We start from the raw sequence: 25,976 nt of genomic DNA on the forward strand, positions 1-25,976 counted from the left end.
GTGTTTCTAGAAACACTACTAATTACCTATCTCATAACTGAACTATGCATGATTTAACATATCCTAATCCATTATTGTTCAATCCATAGCCTTTCCAGTTGTGAAAGGGTATAAATTGGTTTAAGAACTTAGGGTCCGTTTGGTTTATAGTCAGAATTGGAATGAGAATCTTTTAAAATTGGAATCAAAATGGTTTATTCCTATAATCTGTTTGGTTCAGACAGAAATGGAAATGAGAATTGGAATAAACAGAAATGAGATTTCATTCCAAGGGGGTAGGGAATGGCCATTCCCTCAAATGGGGAAATACTATTCCAGAAAAAATAAGAATAAAACTCCGATTCCGCCCAACCAAACAGTTGTTCCGATGCCAATTCCAGATCCCTACTCCCGCAAACCAAATGGGCCTTAAGGGTTTACATGCGTGGAATTCTGATTTATACCAGCATTTGAAATAAAAAAAAAACAGTTGCTATGAAATCTTTAGTTAATTGCAAATGCTGGCATGTGCTTAATTGTTGTTGTTTTTGTTGTTTATTTATTTATTTATTGAAGGGTCGTATGGGAATACTATGACCATATGGTTGTAGCAATGTGAACTTGGAATCAAGTAGGGAAGCTTGCTACACAATTACATGGAAGAATGCTTTCCCAATCCAAATCGTTCATTCGATCGATTGGAAACCCTTGGCTTGACCATATATTTGCCTTCCCAAATAGAAGCATTCTATTCATAAATTTGATTTACACCCTTACCTGATACAAATTAATTTGCACTTTTATCTTATTTGTTGTACAAAATTTACACTACTTATTAGCAGTGCAATTTTACGTTCCAAAAATATATGAAAATTTGCATCACCTTCCACCTTTGTCCTTTCTATATAAAGTGGGTTTGTTTTACTCCTCCCAAATAAATAAAAACAATTCCTCTAAAAAAATAAATAAATAAAAACAAAGTAAAACCTAAGGCTCCATTTGGGAAGAATGTAAATACAAATATGTACAGTACAAACTATATATATTGTATTTCTAAATCTGCTTTGTATTTGCACTGTACATATTTGTATTTATATTCTTCCCAAACTAAGGCTCAGTTTGGAAAGAGTATAAATACAAATATATATACAATGTGAAAACATGCATTTTATATTTCTAAACCTTATTATGTATTGTACATATGTATTTGTATTTATACTCCTTCCAAACTGAGTCTAAAGGAAAATTGTATTAGAATTTGCAGTTATTTGTAGGGATGCAACTTGGGCAGGCTTTGATCGAAAATTTGTCAAAATTTGAATGGGTCCAGCCTGAAAGCTGGACCCAACACTGCAGATTCTTAGGCTTTTGTCCTATCAGTTGGAAAGATATTAAGAGAGAGTTTGACAAGAAGATAAGATGCAGATATAGATCGCCAAACAGCTCAGGTGTAACTTCCAAAAAATTGTGAGTGTATTCAAAGATGCATGTATTAATCTCGATCGTTTCAATATGGATCCAGCCAAAAAGATAATGTTGACAGATAATGATGTGTGGGAAGCCTATTTAGGGTTTGTTTTTTAGGGTTTATAGGGAGGGGGTGTTTGGTACAGTGGCATTGTGTTGCCTTTTAGGTTGATAAATACAAATTTGTGAGAAATATGTGTTACCAATCGCATGTTTAGAGAAAAATAACAATTTGTATTAATTAATTCAAAACACTTTCAAAATATTTGAAGCAAAGTTCAAAATATCGATACAATCGATACACCAATTAAAGATCATTTTTTTTTTTAGTTTTTTTAAACCTGGTCTAAAGGGGTCGGTTTAATGTCTACCCCTGAATTGGGTTAAACCCTGAAACACCCCTTGTAGGGGCGTATTGGGAAGCCCTCAAATACGATATGTACTAAATTTGGAACATTGATTTCAAGAAAAAAATCCCTCTCACAAATTTGTATCGATTGACCCAAAATATAAAATGCAACACCACTATACCAAACACCTCCAATATGATGCCTTCCATTCCATGCATAGGCACGGGATACTAGCAGAGAGGAGAGACCTTATCACCAACTCATGAGCTAGTTGGTATTGATAATTTGTTATTGTCTAACCACCCATGAATTAATTGTGGCATTGCACATGATTTTGGTGTAATCACCATGGACTCTTGCATGTTGGTCAAGTCTACGAAGGTCCGAAGAGATAATGGGGAAGAGAGGGGAAAATATGAGAGAAGGGAGAGATCTCCTTGAGAAGCCCTAAGGTTAGGGTTATGTGGTATTGTCTCCGTGGGGGAGTGTTATTCCCCTTTTTATAGAGAGGACCCCAATGCTATATGAAGAATGATCTAAAAAAAGACATTTTTTATTAGGAAAGGGGATTTTTATCTTTATATCGGCTATTAAGGGAGCACCATTGGAATTTCGCCACATGTCCAATGAGATCCTTTAAGGATAAAGTTTTCCTTCTCCTAAGGATTCTCGCGTGGCACATGTAGGTTATGTCCCTTTATAGGTTTCCCTGTGGACAGGTGTTAAGGGCAAGACCTAGATCTAATTGGTGTGCTTGGGCGTTCTACCTTTGAGGCGCCTTGTCACAACTAGCTATGAATAGAAGGAATGCCAATTTCCCGTAGGTGGGTGTTGCCAGCCTCAGGGTCTATCCTCCGTTCGTTATAACGGGAGTTGCCATTTCATGCTCATCATCACAAGGTGTTGTTAGTGCATATTGGGCTCATCTCGGACTTGTGATATCATTTTATTTTCATCACAAGTCTCCGGTAACGCTGATTGTTTATTGCATGTCCGGGGAGGTGTTTTATGGTTATCGCGAGTCTCGGATGGCGCTTCATGCTCATCGCAAGTGTAGGATGGTCTTCTCTGCTCACCGCAAGTGCACAGGCCTTACATTACTTTGATAAAGTGTCATTGCACCATTATAGAGGTGTCCCAACTGGGACTTCTCCATTTTTCTTTTAACATCCCCACCGTAGTCCCGGTGATAGTTAACTGCATGTACTTGTATCTGGAATTTTATTTATGCAATGAGCAAGGGTGATCAGTAAACTAGACGTGCGTGGCTTAATTTGTTTCCTGATTTCTTAATAAGAAAAACACTTTTGATCACTCTTTACATCCGAAAGATGTCTACCGCAAATTACCCCAAAAAAAAAACGTAAAAAAGTGACAAATTAGTTAATAAATCCATCCCAACATCCGATTTCAACTTAATAAACTAAGGAGAAAACATCCATGGCCATCAGCTTCCATTTGCAGAGAAGATAGCTAGAATGGCGTTGCAGGCTAGGCAGGTTACACGGGCTTCCCTGCCCACCTGCAAAGCTTCATCTCTAATTCATTAATGTCGTAATCTGGTTGAACTTTCACCTGAGAATTCAAAAATTCATCACATATTATTAAAATAAAAAAACAAATCTATCGATCGAGTTGATCATATATATGAATATACTCAGAAGGAAGAATCACCTGAACAGTATGAGCAACTGTGTGTTCGGTTCTGTACTGATTCTCAAACACGATATCGAGCTTCTCTTCTTCGAGAATGGAGAAGAGAGATGAGGACAGAGCCACGTCTTTGAGAACGATGGTGCTGATGAGAAGGGTATTGTCTATCCTTCTAATCTTGACAGAAGGAGCGAAAGGCTGTGATTCGTCATCTATCTCTATCTCACAATCCATGTCGTATTCATTCTGGTCTTGCATGGTGCTTCCACATGATGCATCACTGCTTGAAGCGGCTTCTCCACCGTAATTTTCTTCATGATCAGACTCTTGATGCTCCATCTCCACCTCTCTTGCCCCCCTCTACTTCTTCACCTTCAGTCCTTTTCTTCCCTGTTCCATTAATTGAAGTAGTCCAAGTTTATTCAGCACACACAGAAAAGAGGAGAGAGAGAGAGAGAGGAACACAGTACATACCTGGAAATATTGGCTTAGTATCAAAGATCAAAGCTTTAGAGTAGAGAAGGTATTGTCTGAAAGAAAAGAAAGAAAGCTCTGTGGTTTGAGTCGTTTGGCCTTGTTTTTCAGAACATGGCTGTAAATGGAATAGATTATTACAATGGCATTATCAGATATAGATTCCTTGGAAGCTTTAAAAGCTTGAAGGGGCGAGTCGTATAAAGTGCAGAGGAAGCTTGAGTGATGGCCCCATCACGTTTGTACGTGAGAGAGATGCCCACGAGGATCTCGAGGGCAAACCTCTTACGCCTCTCTGCACGTTGGCATTGTCGAGCCAATGGAAAATGCTCGAGCCCTTCTTATTATTAAGGCCATACTCACCATACCCATAATTTTATGTGACGTGGGTATTGAAACCCTAGCTCTTGCAGGAAAAAACGAGAAATATCTGGCGTTTTCTACCACCCATCAAGAACAAGCTTCTGTCAATTCCAGTCAAGTGGCTGAACCGAAAAATTTATTCTTTAGTCTCACTTTGGAAGGAGTACAAATACAAATAAATGTAGAGTGCAAAATTTGTATTTCGTATATATTTGCATTAATTAGTACTCTTTCCAAACTGAGCCTTAATGACTGAAGTAAAGTTGGATATATCATTATACTCTTAAAAAATTTATAATTATTTAATTTCGTTATTAACTAAAAAGACAGCAATAAGTCTTTAAGTTTAGCAATTCAGTCATTACCAAATGGCCTCTTAGCTGGATAAATGCCAATCTTTCTTTTTTTAATTGAATTATGGATGGGATTAATTTGGAAAGGTCATTATCCAATGTTAGTCCCACTTATATGGGGTTTGGGGTGAGCAAATGTGTAGGGTCTACTTGGAACTGAATGGAACTGATCTTGAATCAACCCTACCCTATCTGTTACTAGGTAGGTATTCTAGTTCCAAATTCTTGGAAGTTGGAACTGACCTCTATCTAGGCTGGTTTTAAGGTCTAGGTGTTTATCTTACCTGAACCGACTTGGAGAACCAGCACCGACTTGGAGAACCAGCCTTGGTTGCCCTTGAAACTGAACTTGCCTTGAAAAAAATCCCAAAATACTTTGAGGATGTAAAGATTTAAACCCAAACACTCATGGTTACAAAGACCATGGTTTCACTTGATCCTTGAGTTATTTAAGTGATGTGATCATTTTTCTACAGATTAAATTACTCAATTCAATCAATGAAGTTATTATAATTTTTGAACTATATTATTATTATTATTATTATTATTGATGAGGGATGATTTGACCCAACCTATGAAACGATGACATGTAGGCACCGACTTAGCATGAGCGACAGCCTAGCACTGAAGCCCGAAGCGACCAAGTGACGGGCCCACGAAGCAGTCCACTACGATACAACTCACGAGGGGAGGAGTCCGCCGCAAGGCGAACTCCAGGATCCCCGTGCTATCTTGGAAGAGATACCCTGAGGCAACTGTAGCTCGCGAGCTAAAGTTATTAGCTCGCCCAAGCTCCCTAACAGAAGTCATTCCGAGGACCAATTCCACTAAGGTAATCTTGGAGTATCCCAAGCTCGCTACGAGATAGCTCGCGAACGAGCCACGCTAGCGCCTTCCAGGAAGCTTCCGACTGACAGACCGTACCAGTCAGACTGCGCCATATCCTCTACTGACGGTGCAGTCCCAGTCCTTCCGACAGTTTGCATCCACGTCTCTCAATAGGCAAAGGCGTGCCTGCCACTTTGGAAACATGTCACTCACCCGGGCGAAGCGTACACCACAATGGCCACCTGTGCAGCCTTGGCAAGTAACGGCTGTGGCAGGAACCCAGTGGCAGTTATGCCTGACCTAATGTGAGTGTCCCTATAAAAGCCCTCAGGACAGAAGGGAGAGGTCTTCTAAAAAAAAATCTTCGACCTCCTGAACATAGTGATAACACACTATCCTCACTCTTAGCCTTCGTTCTCCTTTCGCTTCTTGCACACAGTACTAACTTAAGCATCGGAGCGTTCCCGTTGGGAGTTCTTCCATTTTCCCCTCATCTCAGGTACCTCTCAGGAGCCACGTGAGCGCCAACTAGGAGTGACCGGACCGTGCTACATCATTTGGCGTCGTCTGTGGGAAGTGCTTCAAAAAGCCTTTCTCTCTAAACTCTTCCAATCCTTTCCCTCCTCGAAACAATCCAATGCTCATGGCTTCCTCTAGCAACGTCGGACGAAGCACGAAAATGGATAACTCCAGGGAACGACCCCAGCTTCCTACTGTCTGTATTGACAGTTCACCATCCCCTTCTTGGCGGACGGAATCCCCAGCTTGAATGTGCCCCTCACAATGGCATCTGTCATCATCCCACTCCCTGCTACAGTCGGAACGACGTTCACCGAACCTTCGGTCGTGCCCCCAGCGGCCAGTCCAAACCAGCTGGAGGACTTGATGCAGTGCATGAAGGCCATGCAGGCTCAAATGCAACAGTTTCAACAACTTCAGCTCTATCAACAACACGTATTGCACCAGGTCTCCCAGCATCAGTATCAGTAGCAGTTCTCCCAGCTTCTCCAGCCTCAGCTCCCGCCTTAGTGCCCCGCCTCGCAGCAAGCCAAGTCTCGCTGCCAGAACGAGCACCCCTCCGGCCGAGGAGAGGCCCCCCAAAATCTCCCAAAAATTCAGGCCTCCCCCGCGACAGAAGGGAGAGACCGGCTACCCCGATCTTGCCGCGAGTAGACAAGTCGGGAGGACCCCGGCTCGGAAGGTCTACATCACCTCGACAGTCGAAGTTCGGAACCCCGATCCTTGGAAACCGGTTCGAGATCCTGGCAGCGGACTCCAAGCAGGACCCCTCTGTCCACAGCCATCACCAGCAGACCGGGCTACTCCCTGCGCAAACCATTCCGGACAACACAGAGGTGAGCAGCACGAACGCCGAACCCACCAAGAAGCAGAGACGCCGCCGCCGAAACCGCTGATCTGTCACCCGCGATTTGCCCGAGCTCATGGGCAAAGAAGAGGTAAGCTCGGCCGAAGTCAAAGCTCCCCTCCTCTCGGTTCCATCCCCCCTGTCTTCCGAACTCTTGGAAGTCCCAATGCCCAAGGACTTCAAGCTCCCCCCTCTTGACAAGTATGTCGGGTCGTTCGACCCGAACGACCACGTAGATGCTTTTCAGTCACAGATGCACCTGGCGCGAGCTAGTGAGTCGTGCATGTACGTGGCCTTCTCCACCACTTTTAGGGGAGAAGCCCGCACGTGGTATCAAAACTTGGCACTCGGGTCGATAAGAAGTTGGGCGCAGTTCGCACAAGCCTTCACGTCCCACTTCGTCACCAGCAAACAGTGCCCGCGAATTGAAGAAAGCCTCCTCAACATAGTGCAAAGAGAGGGAGAGTCCATCCGGGGCTATATCAAGCGGTTCAGCAATGCTTGTATGCAGATACCGCGCCTGGACCCCACCGTATGCCTTGCAGCAACCAAGAAGGGCGTGACGCACAAAGAATTCAAGTGGCACATGGTCGTCAACCAACCCGCGACCATAACCGAGTTTCTGAAGCTTGCGGACAAGTTCATAGCCACCGAAGAGGAGATCAACCAAAAGGGCGAGGGCGCACCCGAAAAAAGAAAGAGAGAATGAGAGCCTTCCAGTCAAGGGGACAGCCGAAGAAAAAAGGAAACGATTCGGGGGGCAAAGCCGGGTCAATTGTTCTGGGCTCCTGTAGCGGACCGAGCTGATTACACCCCACTAAACGCGAAGTGGGCCGAGATCCTGATAGCGATCAAGGATGCCCCGTACGTGAAGTGGCCACCCCGTCTGAGGGGGAATCCCAATGAAAGAAATAAGAGTATGTATTGCAGTTTTCACAAAGATCACGGTCACAGTACCGAGAGTTGTAAAAACCTCCGTGACGAGATAGAGGAGCTCATCCGTCCGGGATATTTGAGAAACTTTGTACAAAATAATAATAACAATAATAATAGAGTAGGTCGGCAAGGGGAGCACGGTAAAGATGCCCACGAGTCCAGCAGCAGGCCGGCCGAACAATCGTAGAGGCAGCCTCCAGAGGAGAGGCCAGTTTGGGGGACCACCCACATGATAGTGAGAGGTTCGATTGTTGCGGGTTGCACTTCAGTAGCAGCTCGGATGTCCGTTAGTGAGGCCACCCGGGAAGAGAAGAACCCCCCAAAGCGGCCGAAGATGGGAGACCCGATTTTCTTCACAGAAGACGATGCGCGAGGGGTCCACTACTCCCATGATGATGCACTCGTAATAAAGCTAAGAATCAACGACTTCGAGGTCAGACGCGTACTCGTGGACTCGGGTAAGTCAGCCGACATCCTTTTCAAAGCTGCGTTCGACCAGCTTCAGTTGCAGAGAAGCGACCTGAAGCCTACAGACACCCCTTTAGTGGGCTTTAGTGGAGAAGAAGTCTGCCCCCTTGGGATGTAGCAGTACTTGTAGAGATTGGCACATGGCCTTGTGTGGTCAGATTCGAACAAAACTTCCTGGTGGTAGCGACCCCCTCCCCCTACAATGCCATAATAGGTTGACTGATCACCCATGTCCTACGGACGGTGGTCTCCACTTACCCTTTGGCTATGAAGTCCCCAATAGACTTCGGTGTGGGAGTAGCGCGGGGCGACTAGCTCGAATCCCGCAAGTGCTATGTTGCCGCCCTGAAGGGGAAAACCAAGGTGGCCGGCGACCTCGAACTGGAGCGACCCACGGAGCAAGGCGAAGAGCGAGCCACGCCCACGGAAGAAACAGTCGCTGTCCCGACCTCACCAGCAGACCTAACTTGGACGCTTCAGATCGACGCTTCCGTCCACGGGCCCCTACGACCCGAACTGACCCCTGAGGCAAGTATTGCTTAAGCCCAAGGTCTCTAGTCGGTTGACGAAGTGGGCTGTTGATCTCAGCGAGTACGAGCTCCAGTACAAGCCGCGAACTGCCATTAAGGCCCAAGCCTTAGCAGATTTCATTGCCGAGTGCACGTTTAGCTCCGAAGCCCCTAGGTCGGTCGAGCGCAAGGTTCCCAGTTCGGGTGAGCTCGAAGCTCCCAGGCCGGTTCAGTCTGAGCCCCATGAGGTAGCAGCCAGTGTGGCATCTCTCCTAGCTAGGCCAAGCGCAAGCTGGGATGAGGAGCCCTGGATCCTTCATGTAGATGGCTCCTCGAACCAACAGGGCAGCGGGGTCGGAATAGTCCTGCACGACCCAAGTGACACGAAATTGGAGTACGCTTTACGCTTCGAGTTCGCGACGTCTAACAATGAAGCGGAGTACGAGGCGTTGCTAGCTGGACTAGCCTTAGCCGGAGAAGTAAAAGCTAAGCACATCGTGATCTGCAGCGACTCCCAGCTCGTTGTCAACCAGGTCATTGGCGAGTATGAAGCTCGCGAGCCGACCATGGTAGCCTACTTAACCAAAGTCAGAGAAGCTCTGCTCAACTTCCAGTCACACTTTATCAGACAAATCCATAGGTCAGAGAACGCTGGCCGATGCCCTGTCCAGGTTAGCTAGCACCAACGACATCACCACGAGAACCGTGTACATAGAGGACTTGTCTCGGCCCAGCATTCTCAGGGGGGCAGAGGAGGTCGCTCCCGTCGTTCAAGCAGAGCCGAGCTGGATTGATCCGCTCGCGAGCTTCTTGCTACACGGGACCCTCCCTACAGACCGCAATGCAGCTAGAAGGGTGCAGTGCCAGGCAACCAAATATGTCATGATAGACGAACAACTACACTAGAGATCTTACACGCTCCCCTACTTACGTTGCTTGAGACCTGCCAAAGCCAAGTTCGTACTCCGTGACACCCTTGAGGCTCTGTGCGGTGGGCCCTTGGGGGGCAGGGCCCTCGCCCAAAAGGCACTCCGACAAGGGTATTATTGGCCAACAATGAAGGCAGACGCTATTGAGCTCGTCAGAAAATGTGACAAATGCCAGAGACATGCCAATATTCACCCCCAACCCGCTGTCGACCTCAAGTATCTCACCAGCCCGTTGCCCTTTGCGCCGTGGGGAATCGATCTACTCGGGCCATTCCCGCCATCAACGGGTGGAAGGAAGTTTTTAGTAGTGCCAGTGGACTATTTTACCAAGTGGGTAGAAGCCGAGACCCTCGTGACGATCACAGCCCGAAATGTCCAAAACTTCTTTTGGAAGAACATCGTGTGCCGCTTCGGATTACCTCGGGTATTGATCTCCGACAACGGCAAGCAGTTTGAGGACATCAAATTTCAAGACTGGTGCCAAGACATGGGGATCCAACAGAATTTTACTTCAGTCGCACACCCTCAAGCAAACGGTCAGGCAGAAGTCATGAACAGAGCCATCCTCCGCGGACTAAAGGCACGGCTGGACCGAGCTAAAGGATTGTGGGCAGATGAACTACCCAGTGTCCTATGGGCCTAACGGACCACGGAGAAGACCGTCACGGGAGACACCCTTCAATCTAACCTACGGCACCGAAGCAGTGATCCCTGCAGAGATCGAAGTACCTACGTTGCACCTAGAAACATATAGTGATCAAACAAACGAAGATGAACTACGTACCAACCTCGATCTACTCAACGAAGTAAGGGACCTCGTGTACATTAGGACTACAGCCTACCAACAGAGAGTAGTTCGGTACTATAACGCCAGGGTCAAGAAGCGAAACCTCCGCGTTGGCGACCTGGCCCTTCGTAAAGTTATGGTGCCTGAACCCGGCGCTGGCAAGCTCGGGTCCAACTGGGAAGGTCCTTATCGAGTGAAATGAGTGCTCGGGGAAGGAACATACGAGCTCGAGACCCTCGAAGGGAAACAAGTACCTCGAGCATGGAATATTGTCAACCTAAGGCAATATTATCTGTAAGAATCGAGTAGGCCACGAGCCACTCCCAAAGCCTAAGGGCCAGAATACCGAGCTAATATGACCTCGGCACAACAGGACCCAGTCGTCTCTATGGCATGGGCAAACTCCGAGAGTGGGCCACGAGCCACTCCTTCAGCCCAAGGGCCAAAACACCAAGCTAACAAATACCTTGGCGTGAAGAAAGACTTAGCCACTTCAGTGGCGAAGGCAAGGTATGAAATATCAAAGGCGTAAGCAGCTCGGGTCTAAACCCTACGAAGCATAGCTAATCTCAATACGTTGGTTGAACTGAGGAATAACCAACCAATGCATAGTTCGGGCATACATAGTAATCACTTCGCGGTATACCATAGAGGCCTTAAACGTTAAAGGACAAATCGGGATAACAACTACCGAAGAGTCCTACTTCGGGCATGTAGCTTTAATAGCTCAAATGATGAGATCGCTTTAGCAAAAATAAATGGAGTTCATCATACTCAAAAGAAGGAAAAAACTTTCATTGTCAAAAAAAAAGAGAAGAAAAGAAAAATAACAAGTGCAGTAATCGAGCTAAACAGCTCGGGAAAGGTTTGATTATCACAGGGCACAACCGCCCAACCGAAAACTTGTGAAAGACCGGGTTTATGGCACCCAGAAGCCACCAGAAGCCCAGAGAAACGCCGCCTCAAGGATCCGCCTCCTCATCCTCTAGAGAGTTAGGCTCCTCTTCATCCGCTTGGTCTGCTGTCTCTAGAGACAGACCTTTCATAGTAATACCGTCGAGGTTGAGCCCGGAGAACTTCTTCTGAACCAGCCACCGACAGAGCTTAAACCCTGAGCGGTACGAACCCAAACCATACTCTACCTGGAGGTCTTGAAATTCCTAGGAGTCTTTAAAATCCCAGACCGCTTTCTCTCTCTCAACCCCCACCATCTGATCAAAGTTTTGAGTCCGATTCAAAAGAGTGGACTCCAAGTTCCGCACCTGCTGCCTGAGGAGCTCTCTCTCCGCCGCCATCCTCGATGATTCCTCCCTGTAACGTGCGCTCTCTTCAGTAAGTCGGGCGATTTGAGCCTCCTGGTCGTGGACGAGCAGCTCCTGAGACTCGCTCCCCTTGCGGGTGTGGTGGAGTTCACCCCGGATCTGGTCGAGCTCGCCCTGGAGTTTCTGGTTGGTGGCCCGCTGGTCGAGGGCGTCAACACGGCAGATGCACGTCTGGAGAGCCATGGCATGGATGGCAGAATTCACCTATCGACGAAAAAGAAGATCAGAAGACAGCGAAAAAGGGCAAAACAAGAGAGAAAAAGGGAAAAAGGTCACTTACCACCATGCAATGGGCAGAGGCGAACGCAGAGAGATCCCCAGGCTCCATATTTCCGCACTGAGCGATCTCGTCATTAGTGATTGCCTTCCGATTCCTACGGTGATCTACCAGATAATCATTTACCCCTTCCCAGTTTCCCACTGGGAACCGGGGGTAAGGACGGGGCTGAAGGGGTGTTACAGGGGGCCTCCCCCGGCTTAGGGAGCTCGTTTCCCCCAGGGTTAATCCCACTAGCCCCCTCAGGAGGGGGCATCGAAACCTCGGGCGGAGGAGAGGGTAGGACCGACTCGGCAGACCCGAACTCAGTGCTTCCCGAAGGAGGGATCCGGTCGGGGCGTGTCCTCTTCGCATGGCGCCTCTGACTACTCGAGAGAAGGCGACGTGGATCGGCATTGGACATGATGGCTGCCAAAAGACCACAAGGTATTAGTCCGACAAGAAACAAAATACACGTGCACAATAGTCACAAGGCACTACGCGACCTAAAAGGCCGACCTACCCGGGCTCAAGCCTGCCTGCATGAGCTTCTCCTCGGTCAAGTAGTCCAAGCAGAGGAAGCCTACCGACGCCCAGGACAGCATCGTTTTCCGAATCTCAGGGTCCAGCTCGGCCCTGGGGTCTTGGATGGCGCCCCTCCAAGCAGTGGGAAAGGGCCACCCCTCGGGGTTACGGGCCACAAAGTAGTCCCGCTTCCAGGCGGGAATCTTATTCGGCAGTTCGTACAAGAGCTTATAGCCGCGACGGGGAGAGAGGTAATAAAAGCGCCTCTCCGGAGGAACCCCAGGAGCAGCGTTCTTTATACAAAGGATAGAGACAAAAATATCAAGGTCCAAAGGAAGGCAGTACTCGTGACATAGGAGTCCCAACCATGTTTCGAATGGCGTTGGGATGAAGCTGGTCAATAGTGACATTGAAGTGATTTAACACCTCCACTATCAAGGAGTGCAGGGGGAGATGCAAGCTGGCCTCGAGTTGTTCCTGAAAGATTACTATGTCATCGGGACCGTGCTCCCAAGGGAAGTTACCAGTAGGGAGGCTGTAAACCAGGTCCCCAGGGAGGCGAAAGTAGCAGATCAGAGACCTGAGTCTCTCCGCTGTCATTAAGGAAGGGCCAAAGGTATCAGGCTCCCTCCCCCTAGAAGTAGACGCCATGTCACCAGAGGCCTCCTGAGCCTCCGAGATCTACTTCCAGGCACCCTCCGAGCTCGAGGGAGCATCATCATCCTGGCTATTGCCCCTGTGATTGGTGTGATATGGATACCCAGACATGGCTGACAGCAATTGGGACTCACCAGAGTAGACGGAACGAAGCAAACTGAGGAACTCGGGTAGACTAGGTGAAGTGCACAACCTCAGAATGGGGGCCCCCTATTTATAGTCTCCACCCTTTCAAATCGATGGCCCAGATCAAAGCAGATCCAACGGTCCGCGGGTGCCTTGACCGCACGCCTTCTGAAAACTGAAGGTGATTGGCGGCACGTCTTCCGTAGTTAAGATAGTCGCAGCCGCACGACGTTCAGAGTTAAAGGCCACCTCAGCACGTTTTCAGAATCCGAAAAGTCAGGAAAGTCAGAAAATCTCTTGATTCCCGCGAATGCATTTAATAAGGACAGTCAATCAAGTTTGAATTTCGGTCAAATCAGTTCATCGCACTTCATAAACTCCCCGCGCTAAGGCGGTACTCTTAGCTCGAGGAGTGGGGGGCAATTGATGAGAGATGATTTGACCCAACCTATGAAACGGTGACATGTAGGCACTGACTTAGCATGAGCGACAACCTAGCACTGAAGCCCAGAGCGACCAAGTGACGGGCCCACGAAGCAGTCCGCTACGGTACAGCTCACGAGGGGAGGAGTCCGCCGCAAGGCGAACTCCGGGATCCCCGTGTTATCTTGGAAGAGATACCCCGAGGCAATTGTAGCTCGCGAGCTAAAGTTATTAGCTCGCCCGAGCTCCCTAACAGAAGTCATTCCGAGGACCAATTCCACTAAGGTAATCCTGGAGTATCCCAAGCTCGCTACGAGATAGCTCGCGAACGAGCTGCGCTAGCGCCCTCCAGGAAGCTTCTGACTGACAGACCGTACCGGTCAGATTGCGCCATATCCTCTACTGACGGTGCAGTCCCAATCCTTTCGATAGTCTGCATCCATGTCTCTCAACAGGCAAAGGCGTGCCTGCCACTTTGGAAACGTGTCACTCACCCGGGCGATGCGTACACCACAACGGCTACCTGCGCAGCCCTGGCAGGTAACGGCTGTGGCAGGAGCCTAGTGGCGGTTATGCCCAACCTAATGTGAGTGTCCCTATAAAAGCCCTCAGGACAGAAGGGAGAGGTCTTCTAAAAAAAAAATCTTCGATCTCCTGAACATAGTGATAACGCACTATCTTCACTCTTAGCCTTCGTTCTCCTTTCGCTTCTTGCACACAGTACTAATTTAAGCATCGGAGCGTTCCCGTCGGGAAACCCCTCGGGAGTTCTTCCTTTTTCCTCTCATCTCAGGTACCTCTCAAGAGCCACGTGAATGCCAGATAGGAGTGACCGGACCGTGTTACATCAATTATTATTGAAAATTAAGTTTTTAAAAAACAAGTTACATTTGGGAGGGGAAATAAAGAAAGAAGAAGTCCCACAAATACCTTGCAACCGACCTTAGATCTTGATAGGATAGGCTCTAGTTCCAAAAACCCTACTCTCAAATTTACTCCTTAGGATTTTACCATTACACCAAATAATATTCTCTTATTATGGATGAGATTAATTTATCTAATCATCATCATCTTCTATATGCCTTATCCCAACTTTATGGGGTCGGCTATTGGGATTAATATATCTAATAATTATACTAAATATAACGTGCTGTAATGATAGTTTATCAAGGGCCTTGTTCAAATGTGCCTTTTGTCCAACAGAGTCGGAGCCTGAATGCAACAGCCCCTTATCATGGTGCAATGAAAATTTTTGTGTAAAATGTACATATAGTTGTGATAGTAATGGGATTCCCTTAAGGTAGCCGCATCTGTGTGCTCAGAACATATATAGCTGGACAAACAGCTGCCCTAATATGTGATTTCAAGTTGAAGCCAAATGATTAAAGTCGACCCTTTTATCAATTAATGCTAGGAGCCAACCGCATGACCAAGTGGGTCCTTATGCAGTTAGTCTCCATTTCGAAAATTGAAAATACAAATGATATATCAAAGATTTATAAAATCGAATGGAATCGATCTTGAATTGATTCTATAGCCAATTTGTTATAGGGTAGGGTTTGATTCCAAATTGTTAGAACTGATTCCTATTCAGTCCAGTTCTAGGGTTTAGAGGTTTACCTTTACCCAAACCAACCTAGTAAATCGACCTTGTTTGGCCTTAGTGGAATTTACTTTGGAGCTGAATTTGTCTTGAAATAAATTCTAGAATACTTTTGACAATTTAAACCTAAGCATTCATAGTTACAAAAGCCATGGTCTCACTTGACAATTGAGTTATTTAAGTGATTTGATGATTTGTTTTCATTTAAATTTGAATGCATATAAAAAATAATATAAATGGTAATATTTACAAAATATATAATGATAAATTTGTAACCATATATTAATATATTATAATAATCTATATATTAAATTATTCAATTTAACCAATAATGATAATATAGGTTTTAAACTATATATGTATATATATATATATTATTGAAAATCAAAATTTTGAAGAATATGTTTCTTTTTTTTGATGGGAGAGAATAAATTATATGGGTAGACCCTCATACAAATCCCATAAGGTAAGTTTCAAGTTTTTCCATGAAACCAAACCACACCGTGTACTGGGAACATCTCTCCATGAATGAATAATATCTGGTAGGAATATGCGCTACTTAGATTGCACTGACAGTATTTTGTCACCATTCATATAAAGCCCAAAAGCAAAGACAACATTGTCCTCACTTTGAAATGAGGTAATATACAAATTTTACATGAGGTAGGAGTGCAAATTATGTTATAAACAAATAGATGCAAAACTGAATCAAGTACAATTCAAACAAAATGTTTGAATGCTGGTGGATGGCTGTTATTTTAGTATAGGAACACTTCATCCATAAAATAAAAATAAAAGTCAATAGTGATAATCTGACCAACTGTCATTTTCATGAATGTTGTTGCTATCTACTCTAGAATCTTCTGTGCACGGATTGCAACAGATATGGTCTCCACGTTAGTTTATTTTGATGACAGGGGCTCAAGGGGTGGAGACAGAGCAGGTTGCACGTGACGTCTATTGACCTTAGCATACAAAGCCTGCGGATACACGTGATTGATTCCACACCACCTCAAAAGAGGAATTGCCAAGTAACCAACCATTCAAAAACTATAGGGTCATTAACCAGGTCCATGGGCCCAGGGTGGAACCGTAAATCGGACCGTGCCCCCGCGGCCTGGCACGACATTATACGGGCCGTGTCGTGCCCGATACGATGGAATGGGTCGTGTCAAGTTTAGGGTTCACGACATGGGTCGTGTCAAGTTTAGGGTTTACGTTCATGGACCGGCACAATACCATACGACTCAGCGGCAAAAACAAAATATATAATTATATATTTCTATATATACTATATAATTATATATAGTATATAATATATTAATAAGTATAAAATTTTGTTTTCAATTTTATTATACTATTTTTTTTAACTATTGTATATATCAAAATTCATATAAACAAAAATTTTAATTTTTTTAATTTTTTTTTAAATAGACCTCTCATAGCTTGGCCCAATTCACAACTCGAACTAGTCCAAAGCTTGGCCCACGGCATGGCATGGGCCCATGCAGGTTCGGGCTGTGGATCGTGTCGGGTCGACCCCCAAATTCCTAGGGGAGGCATGGCCCGAGACGGCCCACAAGCTAACACGACACAACCCACACTTTGTGCAAGCAACATGCGAGTTGTGCTAGGTTGGCATAGTAGGACCCCATTTACACCTCTACCATGGGGTGGGGGTAGGGGTGGATTCGAGTCGAGTAGAGTTGAATATCTGGCTACTCGAGCTCGGCTCACTCATAAACTATCAGGCTTGAGCTCAATTCGAATTAGAGACTTGAGCTCGAGCTTAACTCGAGTCAAAATCTTAGAAGTTCGAGCTCGACTACCTTAGATTGCAAGTCTCCCTCAACTGCTGAAGTGTTGAGTTGAGGTCTCCCTAGCAGTTGAGGTTCTAAGTCGATGTCTCCCTCAGTTGCCGAGGTCTCCCTCAACTGCTAAAGTGTCGAGCTAAGGTTTCCCTAACAGTCGAGGTGCCGAGCTAAGGTCTCCCTTAGTTGCCGAGGTGCCAAGCTGAGGTCTCCCTTAGTTGTTGCGGTGTCGAGTTGAGGTCTCCCTTAGTAGACGAGGTGACACGCTATGTACACATACTCGATTAGGCTCGCGAGCCTCATGATTCGAACTTTATTAACCTCGAGCTCAGCTCAATTAGCAAACGAGCCTATATATTAGGCTCGAGTTCGACTCGAAGCTCGATTTAAACCAAGTCGAGTTGAGCTCGAACAACTTGTGAGCAACTTGGCTCGTGGCCAGCCCTAGGTGGGGGATTTGAATTAGCCTCATGTTGAATCTAAATTTGTTCCTCACAACATTGAGTTCGGATATATTCCTCACAAAGCACGCTTCACATCGACCTCATAGCACGTTTAGCCATGCATCTAAAGCATCACCATACTTGAAAATGTTTATTCATGGGAAGACGATGTTCCCAATGCACAACTAAAACATGCTATGAGGTCACTCCACAACAATTGGAGACATCTCCCATAGATGACAATATGTAAGCATGAGAGATATTCCTAATGTGCGGCTGCAATGTGTTGTGGGGTTGGTGTAGGAACGTTCTACGGGAGCTAGCAAATCTAAGTTCCCTCCTATTAGTGGGATCCTGCTTCCAACATGCTTCTAACATGATCTGACACCACACCTCTCTAATGATTGATGGTCTATCCAACACGATAACTCAACAAAGGCATATTCATTATCTATCTAATAGACCTGTTCATGATCCGGGTAGCCTACGGGCTGGCCCGACCCGACCCGCTATTAAGTTGCGTTTGGTCATAATTTTAGGCTTATGGGCTCGGGATCGGGCCTAAAGCACCGGGCCCGATTTTTTTTTGGCCTGGGCTCGGGCTTTCTCAAAAAAGCCTAGCCCGAGATCGAGCCTGACTTAATACAATATATTAAATAATAAAAATATGTTTTATTTAATAAAAAATATATATACAATATTTTTCTTTGTTCTTCTTTTGTTTTCCAAGTAATAGTGAGATGTTTATTATTTTTGAGTTTTGAAGGTTTTTATTATAAATAAAACATTTTTCTATTGAATAAAAAGAAAAAAAAATCTGTTTTCAAATTTTTGGTCGGGCTTGGGCTCGGGCCTGAATGTATTCTGTTAATACATATACAAAGCCTGGCCCAACCCATGAACAGGTCTACTGTCTAAGTACTTTTATAGCTATACTCTTTGTCATTGTGTATGTCCAATTTTGGTTTATCCTTGGAATTGAAATCACAACTTCTTAGAATTATAATCAAAATGGTCTATTTGCATAGTTTGTTTGGTTCAAACATGAATTGAAATGAATGAGATTTCATTTAGAAGGGGTGGGGAGAAAATGACCATTCCCTCAAATGGGGGAACGCCATTCTACCAAGAATGAGGATGATATTCTTATTCTCCCCAACCAAACAATTGGATTTGGAATGGTCCATTCAGGTTCTGATGCCAAACTCTTATTCCCGTGGAAGAATTTTGTGGCAAAAAGCCATCAATCATGTAATTGGTTGAAAGTTATTTTTATTTTCTTTCTAAAAGTTTAAAAAATCATTTAATAGCATTTTAGTGATATAATCCTCGTTAAAAGACATTGAAGGGTGGTATGCCCAATACCATATGTGAAAATATATGGGAGAAGTTAGTGTGATACCTCTAATTATCTAAATTAGTTATTTAATTATGGAAACATGTTTATGCTCTAGTTTTGAGTCTATTTGTAAATACTAGGGCTTTAAAAAGTTAAGGGAAAATTTCAGTTTAGTACCCTGAACTTTGGGGGTAGTGTCAAGTAGGGTGTCAATCAATTGGTTTTTGTTTGGATCCAATCTGATCCAAACCTTATTAAATTGATTTGGATGGTCCATTATAATTATTGGATTGGGCCAATCCAAAATAAATTGGTTCATATTCTTATTGGTTTGAATTGGACCTAAACTAAATTTTCAATAATTTGATCACGAGGCTAAACCCTTGTTCAATTTGAAATCAATAAAGACTGAAGCAAGCATAACATCACTTTTATGAAAGTACTTTTACGAAAGCACTTTTACAAAAGCACTTTTACGAAAACACTTTTACAAAAACACTTTTTACAAAAACACTTTTATAAAAGTAACTGTAGGAAAAGTATTTTTATGAAAGCACTTTTATAAAAATACTTTTACGAAAGCAATTTTGCAAAGTACTTTTATGAAAGCACTTTTATAGAAGTTTTATAAAAGAACTTTAGTAAAAGCACTTTTACAAAAGCATTTTTACGAAAGCACTTTTGCAAAATTACTTTTACACAAAAGCACTTTTATGAAACAACTTTTACGGAAGTATTTTTTATAAAAGTACTTTTACGAAAGCACTTTTGTAGTACTATGAAAGTACTTTTACAAAAGTACTTTTATGAAAGCACTTTTATAAAAACATTTCTATGAAAGTAATTTTACGAAAGCATTTTTACAAAGGCACTTTTACAAAAGTATTTTTATGGAAGTGTTTTTATAAAAGCACTTTTACAAAAGTACTTTTGCAAAATTAATTTTACAAAAGTATTTAAAAAAGTACTTTTATAAAAGTCTATGGAAGTACTTTTCTAAAAGTGCTTCTATGAAAATACTTTTATCAAAATACTTTTACATAGTGCTTTTTTAATGCCAAAAGTGCTTTTATATAATTTTTGATATTTAATTCGGTTTGGATTGGATCCAATCCAATCCATTTACATTTTAATGGATTGGATTGGATTTGGACTAGATTGGGTCTAGTCCATTTGTAAGTGGACTTACATTGGACTGGATCGGGTTGGACAAAATCCAGTCCAATTGACATCTCTAGTGTCAAGTTAGTACCTGAACTTTAGGGGTAGTGTCAAGTTAGTAGCTGAACTTCAGAACGTGTCATGTGGTACTTGAAGTTTCAAAAACTGTGAATTTGTAAATATTTGCACTCTGTTTGAGAGGAGTGCAAATACAAATATGTAGAGTGCATTTTGGTTGGTTGCAATATATAGAGTGCATTTTTTACTTATTCATAGGGAGAGGATCCAAAGTGCCATGCAAATGCAAAGTTGGCTTAGTTTTGCATTGACAAATTTACTTTCTTGCCAAACCATTTTTAATTGTAATGGGTGCAAATGTATCTCTTTCCAAACGTAACCTTATATTTGGTTTGATAGAAAATAAGTAAAAAACACGAAATTAAAGGAAAAACCATACACAACTGTAAATCAATTAAATATGACAAGGGTGCTGTATGTATATGGAAGAAGGGGTCCAAAGGTATAAGAAAAGACAAAGACAAAGAGAGACAAAAAGCTGTACAAGAAAGAATAATAGACCGTTCATTAGCCGACAAGTACTATTTGGATTTACGTGACAAATATGAGAATAAGAAAAAAAGAATCAAAAGAAAGCTGTGGGGTGTGGCCTATTTTGGCATCAATAGTTAATACCATCAGTTGGGAATGGCATCGGGGTGGGGCTGGGCGGGAACAGGAAGATATTCTCAACCTCGTCCCCATGAAAATTTCCATCCCAATTCTTGTTTCCGTTCCCGTCAACGGGATAAGGTTATGTCCATCTTCATCCCTACAGGGATTCTTATTCTTTTTGAATTTTTATAATATCAATCATTTTATTTTTATTTTTTATTTTATTTAAAATTTTAAAATTAAAATAATTAAAATTTATAATCCTATTAAAAAAGATTTAAACATATTCAATCATATTTTTAAAAATATTAGTATATATACATACATACACATACACACACACACACACACACATATATATATATATATATATTGGGGATCCCATGGGGTGGGGAGTGCTCTCCCCATCCCTGCCAACAGAGATGAAAATTTCTCCATTCCCACCCCTGTGGGGGAAAATCATCTCCATCCCCGCCCCATTCGAGATGGATCCTTATAGGGGTTAGGGAAATGTGGAAAATTACCATCCCTACTATCAGTATGGGGGAGGTGTGGGCTGTAAAAGATGCAATGACACTGGTGATCCAAGGATTGAACTCTACTACAATGAAATCATTATACAAGGGCCCTGGTCCAAGGATTGGATCCCAAATGGTGGCTAGGGTTCGAATTTTGTCAAAATTTAGATGTCCCTGGTCCAAAGGCCCAAGCCCGAATGGTATAAAATACTTACTTGGATCAATTCGAGTTGCATCCCTTGATGGTTGAATTGATAGGTTATCTTATAGTGGATGGGATCAAATACCACTGCCACCAGGGTTGGGGGATTGTGGTTAGGGGTGCAACTCAGGTGGGTTGGATTGGGTTTAAAGTCAACCCAGGCCCAACCCTAAAGCTGCAAATCTTGGGCTTGGGCCTGGCCCAACCAAAGTTTATTAACCCAGGCCCAATCTGAGCTTAATCCAATACAACTTAGGTTGGGCTCGAGCTCAAATTAGGTTAGTCAGGTTGGGCGGATTTGAAGAATTCATGTATATATTTATATAATTTTACATAGTAATTTTTTATTGGACTTTATCACTTTATGGCCCAATTTAAGAGTAGAAATGATTGAAAATAGCAATTTTTTATTAATGTATATGTACATACTTTATACATAAACAACTTTCTGAGCAGGCTTGGATTCGGTTGGGGCTGGCTTGGGCTACACAAGGCCTCAAACCAAGCTCAACCCAAGTTCAGGTCAGGCCTGAATTTTCAGGCCCAGGCTCAGCATGTAGCGTGAAATTTCAGGCCCAACCCATGCAGATACTTGGGTTGTCCAAGTTTGTCCCCAAACTTTAAAATGCAATAATTCAGTATTTAAATTTTCAAAACATGTCAATCCAATACCTACCGTTAACCAGCTGCTAATCAGCCATTAAGTAGCATTTGAAAAAGATATAAATGTCTTTCAAGTGTCATCTAATTTTCTTGATCAACCATCAAAAAATTAGCAAAAATTTAACAATCCCAAATTCTTGTATCTTCTATTCAAGAAAGTAGGAGTCACTAGAATGGCCACTAAGACGTGACCCCAACCTTCTTGAATAGAAGAGGCAAGGATTTGGGACTGTTAATTTTTTGTCAACATTTGTATGGTTGATAAAAATATTAGATGACACTTAAAGGGCATTTGTGTCTTTTTCAAATATCATTTAACGGTTGATTAACAACTACTTAACTGTAGGTACTATGTTGACACATTTTAAAAATTTGGATACTAAATTGTCGCATTTTAAAGTTCAGGAACCAAAGTGATACTAGGCCCAAAGTACAGAATACTAATCGAGAATTTCCAAAAAAAATCACCTTGGATGATTGCCTTCTTCTCTATGCGGCATGGTTATAAGATGAGAATTTGAATTCAAAATTGACCTCAATTTGATTTGTTTAGTATGCTTATATACACTTGAAAGTGTTGTGTTTGTACTAAAGCCATTACTTCAAACTTAATAACATTTATTTTTAGGCTTCGACCATAATCAATCAACCGACATCATTGATAACCAAGGAGGTAGATATTCATCAAAATTCGCTGGGGTTTTGACTAGTCAAAATTCTTTCTGCCATAATAGATTCTTCCTTATTTTTAATATACTTTATTATGATATATAGCAATTTTATTTCTGAATTATTTATGATATACAATGTCAAAGTCATCTTTCAGTTCATTTTATTCATGCTATTAAATTCAATTTGAATCCAATACAAACCCAATGGATAAGATTTGATTCGAATTCAAATGTAAATAGAATCTAATTTGAATCTACCTTTTATCGGATTCGATCCTATGGTAAGACCTAAGCCCTATTTACTTTGTTCCTTCAGCAGGAATTAAACATCACAGTCACACAGAAACTACACTTCTCTCTTGAATCTTTTTTATTTTATTTTATTTTTTTACTTCAATCCAGCCTTCTTTGGTATGCCTGTCTTTTATATATGGATATTTCAACTAGTAACATAACACTTTTTATTGATGCTGTACATTGTCTTCTCTGTACCCAACTAAATCATTTCAGTCTAATTTTCTACGTAAAATATAATTGGACTAGAATTAAAAACATGTGAAATATGTAAAGAATGCCCAGAAAGAAGGCATTCTTTTGACATGGCATGGGGCCATTTGGTTGAAACCCTGGAGGCCGAATCGTTTTTGCCTCTAGGTCGTGGGTCACCGATTGGACTGGCCGGGTTGAACAGTTCAGGCCATGTCATTATATACATATGTATATAAATATATATATTTATCAATATATAATGTATAAATATGCATTTTTATATTTAATTTATATTTTTAACTCAATTTTTTAATTTTTTTATTCATAAAAATATTAAAAATTGCAATTTGATAACGAAAAAGGTTTTTTTTTGTGAGAATAGCAGGGCAAGGTGCCTTGGGACGCATAAGTCTCAAAAAGTTACCCAAAATAAAAAAAACCCAATCGAACATCGAAGTGCAAAATTATAGCCTTCGAAAATTTGCATACATTGAATGTGCAACCCACGACCCAGTGACCGGGTCAAATGCGTCAACAGTTGAACCGACCGGGTCAGACGGTTCTTGACCAAATCAATGGATTTTTATCATTTGATGGGTCTTAACTGAACCGGACCTGGACTCTTGGCCGGTGACGGTTCGACCTGCGGGTTGAAAACACTGGTTGAAACTTTCAGCCAAATGAAAAGCGAGTGATGTGGCTGCAGCTGGGGAACTTTATGGGCACCAAGTCACCAACTAAACTAGTATTTACTATTCAGAAATGAAGAATATAAATAAAATATATATATGATATTGATACTAGCACATATGCGCATGCAAGCACATAGAAGCACAGACTTAAACTTCTCTACTACTAAATACAGGCAGCAAGAAATAACTCATCTTCGCAATTAACATCTCCAAGACCATTTTGGGAAGATGAACAATCTGGTAAACTTTCCTAGTTATGCATTTGAAGGGAACACCTTCCGAATGAATTCCAAGAAGCGCTGAGTGTAGAATGTTGGGTCAACAGCTGATATGGATATGGAATCAAACTGGATAGATTTGTATGCGTGTTCAATCTTCTTGTTCATGTTGTACTCCTGCAAAATGTCAATGATGCCTACATACAGAACAACATCATACACTTCTTGAAACAACTGCTGTTTCCTTTCTCCGGGAATATGCTCAGCTCTAGCAGGCATATTCACTCCAAGCTGAATCTGGAGCCTGATCAAACAGAGATAATGAAGAATCAATTCCAATATATAAAAGGAAAAGGATCATTCCAGATGGAATGGACATGGAGTTTAGGCCCTACTGGGAAGAAATAAGCTGAAGCCTCAACAGTTCTATATATACCTTGCTGTACCAGGAAGTAGGAGATCCACTTCCTCATCTCCAGCAGCTGATGCTCTTAACCGGCTGCCCCTGACATGAGGGCCCACAATGACACTGTCATCATTGTTTCCACGCGGTATCAGAACAAGGCTTTGAGGGTAGTTGAACATTTCATCCCCTTGGACATCTGGCATTGATATTATCACCAACATCACTGATACTAGATATGCATGCAAACATATGTTGGGATAATTGGATTGATTCAACTATTTACAAGTCCTAAATGATGGATGATATGAGAATAATTCCACTCAAGGGAAGGCATTAAGAAAAGAAACGATCCACTGGTTTCCTTCACTTATTTTTCTCCATGTGCACATGATGAAATCACGGATATCCAAAGCAGAGAGCATAGTTTTCGTGCAGACTTGAGTTGTTTCCATATTCATGACCCCCCATTTCTTTTTTTTGTATCCTAGACTTCCTAGTTTCTCTTCCTTTTCTCTAAGGATTGCAACTATAGAAAAATAAAAGAGGGAATATGTAAGTAATATTTGAGAAGAAATAAAAAACATGCCATTTTACATACTATATATTTGCTTTTTTCCGCTGGGTACTAACTAAAATAGAAAAGCTATTTGATTGCTCACTGCAAACCACAGGAGGTGTAAATAGTGTTCAAAATGATAAGGTCTTGTTTGTCAGATGCTTTTTACAGATTCCCTATTTTCTGTTTTTCATTGTTCTATAATCTTTGTGCAACTAGTTTATATTTTGATAAGGCCTTGTTGAGATATATCTTTTAGGTAAGTCCAATGGATTCATATTTTTCTTGTTAAACATCATCCCAGTAGGTCCAATGGACTCAACTACTCTTCTTACTTTTGAGAACTCAAGCAATTATTAAGTGTTTCTAAATCATACAAAACAACTAAACTGTATCGGCTTCAAAGAACTTTTGTTCATTGATTTATATGTTAATATAACTGATTCATCTCTCTATGCTAACATGGCTGGATTATCAGTCTGAAAAGGCTCCAAATTGATGTTTCAACTCCTAAAAATGATACAAAGCACTTACTCTGGTTGGAGATAAACCAGACTAACTAAAGAACTTTCTGAAAATTGAATTCTTATTGGTCAGACTCAAGTTAAGCCAATGACAAGGAATCATAATAAAATATGATTCAAAGAACTCTTTAAGACAATAGAATGAAAATGCAGTAACTCCAAATTCCTATGCTTTTTAAGCTAAAGATACAGAACTTTTAATTCTTTCTGAAAAAAAATATTAAAAGTACTGAAGCA

General features: G+C 42.5%; 2 protein-coding genes across 3 annotated transcripts in view; both read right to left on the bottom strand.

Moving 5' to 3' along the window:
* Positions 1-3,160: 3,160 nt before the first annotated feature.
* LOC104587334 (uncharacterized) lies at positions 3,161-4,102 on the bottom strand. Its single transcript, XM_010244892.2, has 3 exons — positions 3,924-4,102; positions 3,471-3,839; positions 3,161-3,371 (listed from the first exon to the last, which is right to left on the bottom strand). Exons 2-3 carry the CDS (start codon positions 3,786-3,788, stop codon positions 3,297-3,299), a joined length of 393 nt encoding a protein of 130 aa, XP_010243194.1. The 5' UTR covers positions 3,789-3,839; positions 3,924-4,102; the 3' UTR covers positions 3,161-3,296.
* Positions 4,103-24,106: 20,004 nt separating this feature from the next.
* Positions 24,107-25,976, bottom strand: part of LOC104587332 (phosphatidylinositol 4-phosphate 5-kinase 9) — a 52,030-nt gene continuing 50,160 nt past the window's right edge. For both annotated transcript variants that reach the window (XM_088896891.1, XM_010244891.3), the window contains 2 exons: positions 24,690-24,855; positions 24,107-24,557 (listed from right to left, as the gene is read on the bottom strand). In XM_088896891.1, the coding sequence (XP_088753017.1) occupies positions 24,290-24,557; positions 24,690-24,855 (434 nt within the window). In that variant the 3' untranslated portion in view covers positions 24,107-24,289. The remainder of the gene's footprint in view (positions 24,558-24,689; positions 24,856-25,976) is intronic.

Source organism: Nelumbo nucifera, chromosome 2, assembly GCF_055504915.1.
Source record: "Nelumbo nucifera cultivar China Antique chromosome 2, China Antique-T2T, whole genome shotgun sequence".
NCBI lineage: Eukaryota > Viridiplantae > Streptophyta > Magnoliopsida > Proteales > Nelumbonaceae > Nelumbo > Nelumbo nucifera.

Coding starts and splice junctions, on each gene's coding strand:
- LOC104587334 (XM_010244892.2), bottom strand. CDS start 3,788: ATGGAGCATCAAGAGTCTGATCATGAAGAAAATTACGGTGGAGAAGCC. Junction 3,372..3,470: donor CAGTTGCTCATACTGTTCAG/GTGATTCTTCCT, acceptor TTGAATTCTCAG/GTGAAAGTTCAACCAGATTA.